At 44.1% G+C, this 11552-nt stretch overlaps 1 protein-coding gene across 1 annotated transcript; it reads right to left on the bottom strand.

The window, feature by feature from the left end:
* Positions 1-5610: 5610 nt before the first annotated feature.
* Positions 5611-9769, bottom strand: LOC133004858 (dual specificity protein phosphatase 7-like). The gene is made up of 3 exons (XM_061074398.1): positions 9015-9769; positions 7999-8427; positions 5611-7282 (listed from the first exon to the last, which is right to left on the bottom strand). The coding sequence occupies exons 1-3, from the start codon at positions 9391-9393 to the stop codon at positions 6969-6971; spliced, it is 1122 nt and encodes a 373-aa protein (XP_060930381.1). The 5' UTR covers positions 9394-9769; the 3' UTR covers positions 5611-6968.
* Between the last annotated feature and the right edge of the window lie 1783 nt (positions 9770-11552).

Here is an 11552-nt window from a genome sequence, read left to right as displayed (position 1 = left end):
AATGATTCTGTAATCAAACTTGATGCCGATAGTACGATGTTTGTTATAATGTCTCCGCCGGCTCTGTGTGATTTGTTCATGTATAAAATCCCCGGCCGAGCAAGGAATACCCCGTCTGGAGTTTTGAAGGCGTGAACAACTCATACCATCTTTCTGCCGCCCACACAGGCAACAGGCATTTGGGTTGAGAGGATTCCTGTTTTTCTTGCTTCTCTGCATCACATGATCCTGGAAGACGTCCAGTGCCTAATATCACAGCCGAGTCTCCTCTCATTCAACGTCCACAGTGGAATCAGATATATGAGTGTTCGCTCCCAAAATGTTGAGATTCATCGTCGGAGTTTATTCTGTTTTTAGGTCATGTGATAATGAATTCTTATTTTTGATGTTCTGTGTTATTAATAGTCTGCCTCTTCAGGATAAAAGAGTGACTTTATGCTTCTATCTTTAAAAAAAACCCACACAAGGGGAAGCATGGATTCATAATGAATGATCACATGCTGAATAAAATCATTAAACTCCGACTTAGAGGATTTTTGGAGAGGTCGGTAGGTTGTTTTTGTTGCCATAAATACACAATGAGGAAGTGGAACGCCTTAGACAAAGAGAGTGGAAGGACTGCAAATCAAATGTGAACAGACAGAATATTGTATCATGATGCTCCATCCCACTTCTGGTGCTGAGAACACTGAAGTACTGTTCCTGCGCTGCTCGGCCATAATGGCCCATAGAACAGCGAGACGACAAGACACAGAACTCACAAATTCCACAATAACTATTCATTGATTCAAATGAATAAAGCGATTGTTTTGTTTTTAATGTACCAATGTAGGGTTTATGTATTTTTGCCACTTACAAAAAGGAAACTTGTGCATTAAAACGGAGCAATACATTGGCTATTGAAGTTTATTTAAGTATAACACTACTATTTATGATCATGATAGCATTGCACCATTTAAAAAAAGTTATTCAGAGTTTCACAAATAAAAGAATGATTCTAAAAGTACTACTCACACAAAACTGTCAGTAATATAATTATTTATAGATTAAATTATTTGTGAAATATGAATTAACAAGTAAACAGTATATGCTATGGATCAAACTCAATCATTTAAAGGGCTGTTTTAAAAAAAAACACAATCCGTTCCAGGGCCAAATGAGGCCTGTATTTATTAAATGACCCAATAAAATGTCATTCTTTTCATACAAATGTATTCAAGCACATGCCTTTTACATGTACAAAATGTATTTGTAGCTTAAAACAAAACTAGGGCATCTAAATCCAAATGGATCCGAGTATAAAATAAAATTTAAATGGTTCTGCATCAATCTGTTTATCTTTGTGGCATAATTTATTGTATCTGCACCCCCTAAAGCCTGAATCCTTACAATTGTACTTTCATCACACTGAATAAAAACTAAACAGAGAGGTTAACTAATATTTTGCTGACCAGAAATCTACATGTTTTTAGTATATAGATAAATCATTGGCACACAATTCCAACTAGATATATAACTAATATTTTCATGTTAAACGTGTTATTTTGTCAAAATATACCAAATTATATCAAATGTAATCACTTATTGTCAATGTCCTCTATTCATATGGTTGAGTCAAACTTAATTGGTATGATTAACCGTCTCAAAAGTGCAGTTAAATCAGCAATAATTTAAGTTTTTGCTATAGTTCTCTACAGCTATCATTTTCACATTATATGCAGTAATTTGATGATAATCAAAATATTGATTTTAAGATGAGGACTTCTTTGTTTATGTTCCAATAGACTATACAACCTTATGTTTATCAGGAGAAATTAATTAAATGTTATTATTTTTCCCCACTGGCCTGTTGAGTGATCTCTTCTTTAGGCTTCAGACACGATCCCTCTCCTCTGTGCTGTGACGCCATTATTTTGATCTCTGACTAGAATCACGTCCCAGCGCCCAGACGTGCTCTTCTGGCTCACTCAGCACTTCTGTACTGTTTGCAGCATATGGCCTTGTGTGGATGGCATACCAGACAGCGAGGCAGTTCCCAGCATGAACCCCTCTGTGGTTCCCTGAGCGATGAACACATGACAGACAGATGACCTTTACTTCGTGTTGGGTCTATCGGGGCACGAGGAGCGTTCCCTCTCAATCACTTTTCCACAGATTAAACTGCAAACAAACATCACTTTGTTCCTGTGTTTGGTGAGCGCGGCCCACTGTACATCACCGGATGGCGAAATTGGCCACGGACCGAGAGACTTCTGGTGTTAACAGATGGCTGCCTCCCTCTGCCACCAGTCCTCCATGTGGCTCTGCTTTACACATGACCCAGAATTCTCTTTGCCAAAACTTGCACTTTTCTTCCTCCTCGGAGAACATACATGTCTCGCACGGAAAGATTTATGTTTCACAAGTACCGGCTGGGAGGGGTTGAGAGGGCTGTTTCGTAAAAGAAACTGCATATCATTTGGGTTCCTGAAGAGATAAGACACTTCCTGTTAGATGACTCGAGAGTCGAGCATGACTTGATGGATGTCACAGCGACAGACATCTGAATCTTCGGCGCCAACAGCAAAGCAAATTAGATGAGGGCAGCATATGATGAGGAGAATTATAAAATGGTGACCAACACGTTCAGCTGCTAAATGCGTCCATGTGTGGGCGGTGGTCAAACTTTAGAATCTGTGTTCATTCCGCTACAAATACGGGGAAGTAGGAAGTGCTGCAAATGGTTACCATGTGATTCACTGGTTCTGAGAATCGAATGGCCAATTCCCAACAACAGTAGATGAACTCACCAGCATGACCATACATAGGCTACTAAATAAGGCCGTGTAAAGGGTCTCTTCCTGTTTCTGTGTAACCAGTTACTCATTCTAGTATATAGGGGGATTTAAAGTGTTTTATTGTCGGTAACAAGCGTAGATTCTATTCCAATCACACAGCTCTTGTCTCAACATTGACCATATGAAAAGAAGCGAGACACACACACACAGACACACACAGCGTCGATGATGTCATCCCTTTCCTCAGTGACATGATGTCAGCGAAAGCATTCGACCAAATACTGAGATTAGGATTACTGTCCCCGGCCCCGAACATCTGCTGTGCACGAACACAGCGCGTTCACAGGGACTAAAACATTTCCCTGCTGTGGAGATCTCAGCCGTTCAGGCGAGATCAGCTTCTTACAGCAGCACGGGCCGAACGTGGGGCCACAGCGAGCCGCTGACAAACATCAGAAAACACAAAACGCTCATTAATTCTACGGTGACAATGAGGTCAAAGGAGACGAGCTGAATAAACCAACTCATCCAGTTGTTGTGCACGAGAAGCAAAAGCAGCTTTGAAATTACTGTCAGCCAGGCAGCATGCTAAGTATGTTCTTATAACCACAGCAGGTGTGAACCAGCTCTGACCGGCTCAGCCTTTACACACACACACACACACACACACACATGTTCATTTAAGCATGCTTGCAAACAGACACATGCCCCCCCACCCTGTGCTAAAATCCTGTCAGTCAAATGCACATCTGCTTCCCATGCAACTACTGCTGAGTAAGCATTGCATTAGCCTCTGCTTCCCTTCATGAACGATCATAACAGGACAGAAAGTCTCGACTTATCACATTGAGCACACAGTGGCAGCACAAACACACACACACACACACACACACACACACACACACACACGCACGCACGCACACACATCCTGTTTCTATATAAGGAAGTAAGCCTGTGTTTCTTTCTGATCAAAGGTTTTTACTTTCTGTCACTCTGTAATTTATCTTGGCACGAGCAGGCAGGAGTTTCCTACAATAGGATTATTGAGTAACCTGGTAACAAGGTGGAAAACAGGCGCTGTCAAGGCCCCACACCTCGCCTTTGTAGTTGGCAGCGGCACCCACGATGATTTATAATTACAGAATCCAAAGAGGGCCGTGCTTAACTCTGAGATAGCCGGCGTGGAAGAGCCGGTGCCAAGAAGTTCTGAGGAGCAGCTGCGAGGGAATCCCACACATCATGAGCAGTCACGTTATACATCTGAAGACGAGCGTTTGAAGACTCAGCAATAAAAGCTGGTATTTGAAGGCGTGCAAATATATAAATCATTACTTATTGCCCTCTCGCGCAGTACCGGCGATATCCTGTGTACGGTTCCCGCTCCAGATAAGACCTCCCTGATTGATGGTTCTCACTTCCATCAGCCCCGGGGCTCCGATCTCCATCTGTCATGCAGTGCAGCTAACCATTGCCTCTGCCTTATCGTGGGTGTCTTTTCAGACCTAATCACAGGCTTTACCCTGCAGGTATGTGGCCAGCCAGGTTCAGTCATGCCGGAAGACCCATCACTCGACAGCCTCAATTATCACAACGGCGAGGTGTTGCTAGGCAAGTCCCTTCATGCGCTGCTGTGAAAGTTGAAGATTTGAGTTTCTCGAGTCACCTCAGCCCCAGGAGCTGGAGCTTAAAACCACGTGATGGTGCAGAATTTCAGTCGTTAAATCCCACAGACTGACAGTTATTGGGCCACGAGCTGCGGCGCAGATAAGCTACAGAACATTTCCACCCCCCCCAACCTATTTTCTTCCTGATTTAAGACAGCTTGGCTTCGGCTCACGAGATAATTTGTTCAGGGAAGGGAATTCACTGCATCATCTTTCTGTCATCTGGTTGCAGAACACACGAATAAATCTCCCAGACAAAACAGAAACAATGCCGAACCAATCAGAATACTCAGGGCATTGGAATGAAACACGAGGCTCGGGAAAGCACGGAGAGAGGAGAACATTATCTTCCAGCAAAAAAACGAAACTCAACACATTTCAAAATATTCACTGTGTAGTCTAATCGCTGGGTGAGAAGGCCACGGATTTCTGCCACTAGCGATAACATACATACTCATTCTGATTCACTTTATGATCACCTGAAGGTAGTTTGGTCTGGTGTTACGCAACATACTCTACTTTACTTTGTTAAGGCTTAGAAATCAGCTTAAATAAAATGTTATAGTTGTGTATATTCTTCCTTCTTAAAGTGTATCATGAGAATTCTGATGAATCGAGCAGTAATGTGAAAATATTAAACTTTCATTTCCTATTTTTTAAAACAACAACTTCATTTATAGCTTGACAGGATATTGAACTATTTTTTCTAATAAACCTTCCAATCATAATAAACAAGAGAAACGATGTGCACCTCTGACCTAAAAGAGCTGTCGTGCAACAGTGTTATTAGAGCTGGTCACTCCCTGACTCGAAGGCGTGAGCTGTCGGAAACGTTGCATCTGTGGTGGAGCACATGCTGTGTCACCTTCCTTTTCCCTTTGAGCGCCGCTCGAGTGACTGCGTGTGGGTGCGGCTGCGCTGTGGTTTTGACAGATCTGGCCCTGTCACTTGTCTTTGTGTCAAGAAGCCCGTGGGAGACAGGAAGCCGAGCGCCATGGCCGACCGAAAAAACAAGATATCTGACCGCACCTACAAGCTCGGGATTGGACGCAGCTTCTCCGACTCCTCTCTTAACCACACGGTCACTTCTGGTTTGGTTTTTATGAAAGCGTGCTACCAACTTCCCGTAAGAAAAACGTGTAAACAAAGACCAACAGAAGACATTCAAGTAAAAATATACAATATATTTGTTGTATAAACTTGTACAGAATGTCTTGGACATTTAGTTTTACATACACTATACATAAAGGCCAAAATAGGATCACTTTCGCATTCTTCGTGATTTTGAGAAAGTGTCCCTATGACAACCACATTTTATGTACAACTTTACACACATAGCACACAAAACAGCCCTTGGATGCACTTTTAAGAGGCCATGACGAATTACAGATGCCTTGTATAAAAAATCCCTGAAAGCGTCTCTCGGTGAGGTAAGAACATGTTAGTCAAACTCATTTCCTTTCATTCCCTCTCATACATCAAGCTCACTCATTTGTTCGGAGACGAGACTGGCAATAGAGAACAGCTAATTACACATCATGTTTCCCTTAACATTACTGTGCCACGGAAAGAAGTAGCTGCAGGCTGAAGACTGTCGGAGTAAAAAAAAAACGAGGTGGACATCCAATCCTTTATACGCTGATTACTTAAACATTTGTTTCTGTCAATTGTGGCAAAAAAACAAAGCGCTCCTACTCTGTATACCTCCACATCCAATTTCTTGTTATGGTATGGTCAAGGCCTCGACAATAACAGGAAACAGGGTTACAAAACATACTCCTTGGTCGAACATGATCACACGCAAATAATACAGTTATAAGCAGTGGAATGTAAAGGAGGGTTTCTGAGGAGTTACGAGATTTCGTTTGGATATTTTGCAAACTCGTGACCACTTATCTAACACCCTGGATGTTTACCAGATATTAGTTGAGGTCTTCTGACTAAAAAGCACGCGCAAAATACTGCTTTCAGCGGTCACTCCATTCTGCTGCTGCAGTCATCAGGAGAACTGGACGAGGATTCAAGGCCGGATCACTGTAGTAGCTTATTTTCCATCAAAGTACCATCGAAACACTTCAATTGGTCCACAAAAAACATTCTGATTGGCAAAAGACTCCTTTTACACCATGAAGGCAACAATCATGAGTAATGCAAAGAAATACATTAACATCCAATTTACAGCTGGTGAATAACGAGTAACAGTCAAACAACAATCCTAGATGGAATAGAGAGGTTATGAAATGTCCTGCTGTCATGGCTGTACATGGCCACTGGTTAATGCCATGTATGGTGGGAGGCAGACTCCCTCCTTCTGTTAGATATTAAGGCATCGAGACGTGATCGAATGGAGCTTGTTCTCTGCGTACGGGCACTGCTCCTTTAACAAATCAACGGAGTTCCTTTTGGTGCAGAAATAGTGTGACTGATGTTCTGCCTGCTGTGTCAGCTAGTTAGGCGTCTCACAGGCTCAGAACGCCTCAGGGACGCCACAGGAAACAGGAGAATGAAACCCCTGTCCAACCAATCCTCATGTCGACCCCAGCGTGTCCAGCTGGAAGACGTTGTGGTTGGTCGGCGTGGTGAAGAAGAGCTGCTCCTCGCTGGTGGATCGCTGGTTATCACAGGGACTGTTCAGCCCCAGCGTCCTCTCAAAGTCCAGGAGCTGGCCCATGAAGTTGAAGTTGGGGGAAATGTTGGACTTCTTCCTCTTGACAAAGTCATAGGCGTCGTTGAGGGAAAGGTTGAGTCTCTGCATCAGGTACGCCACGGTGACCGTGACCGAGCGGCTGATGCCGGCCAGGCAGTGCACCAGGATGCCACACTGCTTCGATCGAGCCTCGTCTGTGAGATGAGAGGAAAACTAAGGTTAAATTGTTGTAAATAATATCTTCATTGATAAATATAATCCAGTTATTTAAGGGCTTTTAGCAGTTACCAATGTGATTCTAGCCCTTAGTAACGGAAGTAAACAACGGCACCACAAAGTTTGCTCTGGAAAACATGGGGCTTATATTCTGTAAGTTACAGACAAACAACTGTCAACAGGCACAAACACAAACGGAACAAGAGAACTTTCCCACACATGCATGTGTCATTCAACACTCTCACACAAACCCAGTGAATGGAAACTGCATTTCCTTCCTCTTTCTACCCCGAGACTTGTTAGTGACACACAACACTGCCACAAACAAACACACACATCAAATGCTGCGGCTTCAGGTGCAGCCACGGTGAGATACATAGAATCAAATGCGAAATTGAAACCTAATGTTCTAACTGGAGGGAGTGTTTACCGCGGGTTGCTGCATAAACCACAATTTGCTTATGGAAATAATACAAAAACAACCATCTATAACACACGCACGCACAGGTTTTGCAATTGATTATCTAGAAATCATTCAGAAATAATGATAATTATAGTATTATTAAACACAATTAATTAAACAATAGTTTAATTAATACCTCAAAGAGCAATACTACATTTATGTTCTGTAAAGTGTGTGTTCACATGTCTGGAGGTTTTGTATTCAAACAAAGTCAGTTATTGACCCACTCACCTATAAAAGAAATGGCCTCTGGGAAGAACTGGGACAGGTTCTGACTCCAGTGGTCCGAAATGGGAATCTGCTTGTACCTGAAGTGGCCGTCGTGCTCAAACATGTTGGGTAGATTGGGTGTGACGTTCAGGATGTACTTGATATTGTACTGGCCCAGCACGTCGAGGTTGGTGGAGTCTTTGGCGCAGCCCAGGTAAAGGTAGGGGAGGATCTGGACGGGGAAGGCCGGCTGATTGCTTGGGATCGGGCTCTCCTCGGACTCGGTGGCGCTGCTCGGCTCACGGTCGGACTCCCCATCGGAGCAGTCCGAGCTGATCCGGAGATTCCCGAACCCGAGGACAGAGAGCGGGGGAGAGGAGCTGGGACAGGAGCTGTCGAGGAGGGTCTCACAGTGTTCTGGGTACTCGGTGTGGAACTTCACGAATCCACCTGGAGAGACAAAGTACAACAGAAACAAAGTCAAATCAGGATGTTGAGATTATTGTTTTATTATAAATTCTCAACTCATCTATTTCATCATTTATTTTGTCATATTATGAATAAAAAATACAGTAGGGCTGTAAAAAAAAAAAAAAAAAAAAAAAAAAAAAAAGGAGCTCTGAAGCGCCTCCCAACACAGACCATTCATGAAATGCATGCCTGTTCCTGCTGGAGCAAAACATGGCGCGGCCATTTTGGAATTTTAATTGAGAATCTCAGTGACACACTCGGGACGCGCTGCTCACAAACTTTTACAACATCCGCAACAAAAAAAACCCGCATCACAGGAAGAAAGTTGGCGCAGTAATAACGTCGTTATTAACACGTTGTCCCCAAAAAGTTACAATGTCGATGTTCCGGGTGAAATAAACACGAACCTTTCGTTCCGATACTTTGTTTCACTTCTCCTGCGCCAAAACAAGAGTGTTCGCTGCTACATTGTAAACTTCTTCACAGACACAACTTACCCACACGAACACGACCCGTATAACTACATGTTTCCAGTGGGTGGACTCTTGACATTAAGGGCCATTTACCTTCCAGATAGAACGCCTTGCATCCCTCCTCCCACAGCTTGTGCAGCAGCAGCCCGAGCACCGAGCCCCCTGGCCCGCCGCCGCCGTCCTGCCAGCCCGGCGCGCCCTCGTCGTACAGCACCACCGTGTCCGTCTGGCACCGCCGCAAGAACTTCTCCTTGTCTTCGTGGCTGGGGATGATGGTCCGGATCGGGATGTTGCCCTTCCGGAACCTGCGGAGCATGAGGCCCGGGATGGCCAGGCTGACGGCGCCCTCGACGTGGGACGACTCGTACAGCTCATGGGAGCGACAGTCCAGCAGCAGCAGGGACGTGCCCCCCCCGGACTCCAGCTCCACTTGCAGCCATTCCACAGTCTTGCTCGGCGTCGCGATCGACATGTCGGGGGGTCTCTCCTGGGGGGGGGGGTTTCACGCCAAACGAGCCGCTTCCTTCATGATCCGCCGGCCCGAGGAGAGCCGGTGCATCTCGGCCGGAGAGCAGAGGGGAGAACCGGGGGGAGTCAGACGCTGCTCCGCCGGCGCATGGAGCTGCTGCTGCCGCCCGAGTGAAGAGATGTCCCCAGGTCCCTCTCCTCTGGTTCCATCAGTGAGTGACTGGGAGCTGCCCCCGGGGGCTCGACTGGGACCTATCTGCAGCCGGACATGTTGAACTGGGAATGTTTCACAGCACCGACGATCTGTTCATCAACTTCCACAGCTCCACATCGAACCACTGGCCTCCATGCGCACTCTTACCATTCCTGTGCAGGGGAGGTTTTCTCCTCTGAGTTGACAGTAGAGCAACTCAAGAGGGAGGAGTTTGCTCCTTATGATTTAAAGTCATAGCAAGAATATCACAAAGTTTTTCTTCAACGAGCTGGTCCCAGTGGGATCTTTGTGAAAAACCATTCACTTATTATTTCCTCATGTATCAGACACATGTTCAAGGTGTGACTGAGTTAGTTCAACCTTGCTTAGAACTGCATGTGAATACTTCTTGGACAAATGTGAGGTTTTTGCACATGATAACAAAATAATAACTCTTATAATCTATTATTCACAACTAAATTATTGAGTCAGAAAAACACAGATGTTTGAGGATTGAAAATCCCCAAATTATTGTACAATCTTGCATAAAACCCTTTGCAGAAATATGACATATGATTCACATTGATCTTTATTCATTTATTATGAATGAATAACAATAAACAAATAACAATAGTAATAATCAACTATAACTTGTACTGGAAAAAATACACAGAAAAGAAGAGCTTACCAATTTAGACAAATTACTTCAGCTATTAACACACAAATTGAAGTTTCCTCAAAATAAGGTTTGCAATTGTGTTAATTTAACTTGGTCACTTTGAAATGAACGATTTCACTTCACTTGTGTTTCATCAAACTTCAGTATTGTTTTTAAATTGGTAAACAATTTTCTTTTTTACTTTACCTGAGTAGCTTTTTTAAGTCTACAACACAGATATATAAGTAATGTATAATTACTACATAACATTACTGGTATACTACTATATAACCCCCCTACTACATTACAACAAATATAGGATTGTTACATAAGATCACAACAATAACAACAGCCCCCATTCAGAACACAAACACTGACAAATGGGCTGTAGCCATTAGTTTTACTTCCTTATGCATTTGGTTATGGAATAGCAGCAGATTTCAAAACAGAGGTCCTCATGATAATATTCATTATCTGATTAGACACACCACTGGAACAGCTCCCTTCCCCAATCTTCACTTTGTTCCTGAGGTGAAGTGAGTGAATGAAACCCTTGTTTTCATCTTGAGATGTTTCACAGTCGCTGCAGCAGGAGATTCGTGAGCATGGTGCAGTGCATGAGGGTCTTTTTTTAGAAAGTAACCACAAAACATGGCCACGGTTCACTACTGGTGTGTGTGTGATAATGCAAGAGAAAGGTGAATGAGAGGGGATTAGAGAGGAAGGGAGGGAGGGAGGGAGAGAGAGAGGGAGGGAGGGGGTTATGCGTGCACTGGGAATCCAGCTATGCAGCTCATCTGTCTGCACACGTGAGAGGGGGGGACACAGATGTGCAGAGCATCAGGATTAACACAGAATGAGGAATAGAGCTAAACCTGTGCTTGCACCATCATACACACACACACACACACACACACAATGCTCTCAACCATCAGACACACAACAACACAGAGCATATCATCGCTGCAGCACACCACAGCTCCATTTCAGCACCTGCTTCAGCCAGCCACTACATAATGTCAGCAGTTTAAACACACACACCCACAAACACACACACACACACACACACACACACACACACACACACAAACACAAACACACACATACCCACATGATAGCTGCTGCAGTTGAAATCCCCTCCAGGAAGTCCTGAGGTGTTGGACCTGCCCTCAGACCTTCTGAAGGCATCTGCAAAGGACAGGGATGGATGAGGGACATGATGGGGGACAACACACACGGGAGCATCTCCTCCCAACACTATCTATCTGGAATATTGAAGAACTTGTTAATGAATCACACCCGAGGAGCCACA

This window comes from Limanda limanda, chromosome 7 (assembly GCF_963576545.1).
Source record: "Limanda limanda chromosome 7, fLimLim1.1, whole genome shotgun sequence".
Classification (NCBI taxonomy): Eukaryota; Metazoa; Chordata; class Actinopteri; order Pleuronectiformes; family Pleuronectidae; genus Limanda; species Limanda limanda.
This window is presented reverse-complemented; position numbering and strand designations above follow the sequence as displayed.

Excerpts from the sequence above, each read along its gene's own strand:
- LOC133004858 (XM_061074398.1), bottom strand. The coding sequence starts at position 9,393 with ATGTCGATCGCGACGCCGAGCAAGACTGTGGAATGGCTGCAAGTGGAG. Across the intron at positions 8,428-9,014 it reads CAAGGCGTTCTATCTGGAAG|GTGGATTCGTGAAGTTCCAC; the intron begins GTAAATGGCCCT and ends TTGTCTCTCCAG. Across the intron at positions 7,283-7,998 it reads AGAGGCCATTTCTTTTATAG|ACGAGGCTCGATCGAAGCAG; the intron begins GTGAGTGGGTCA and ends CTCATCTCACAG.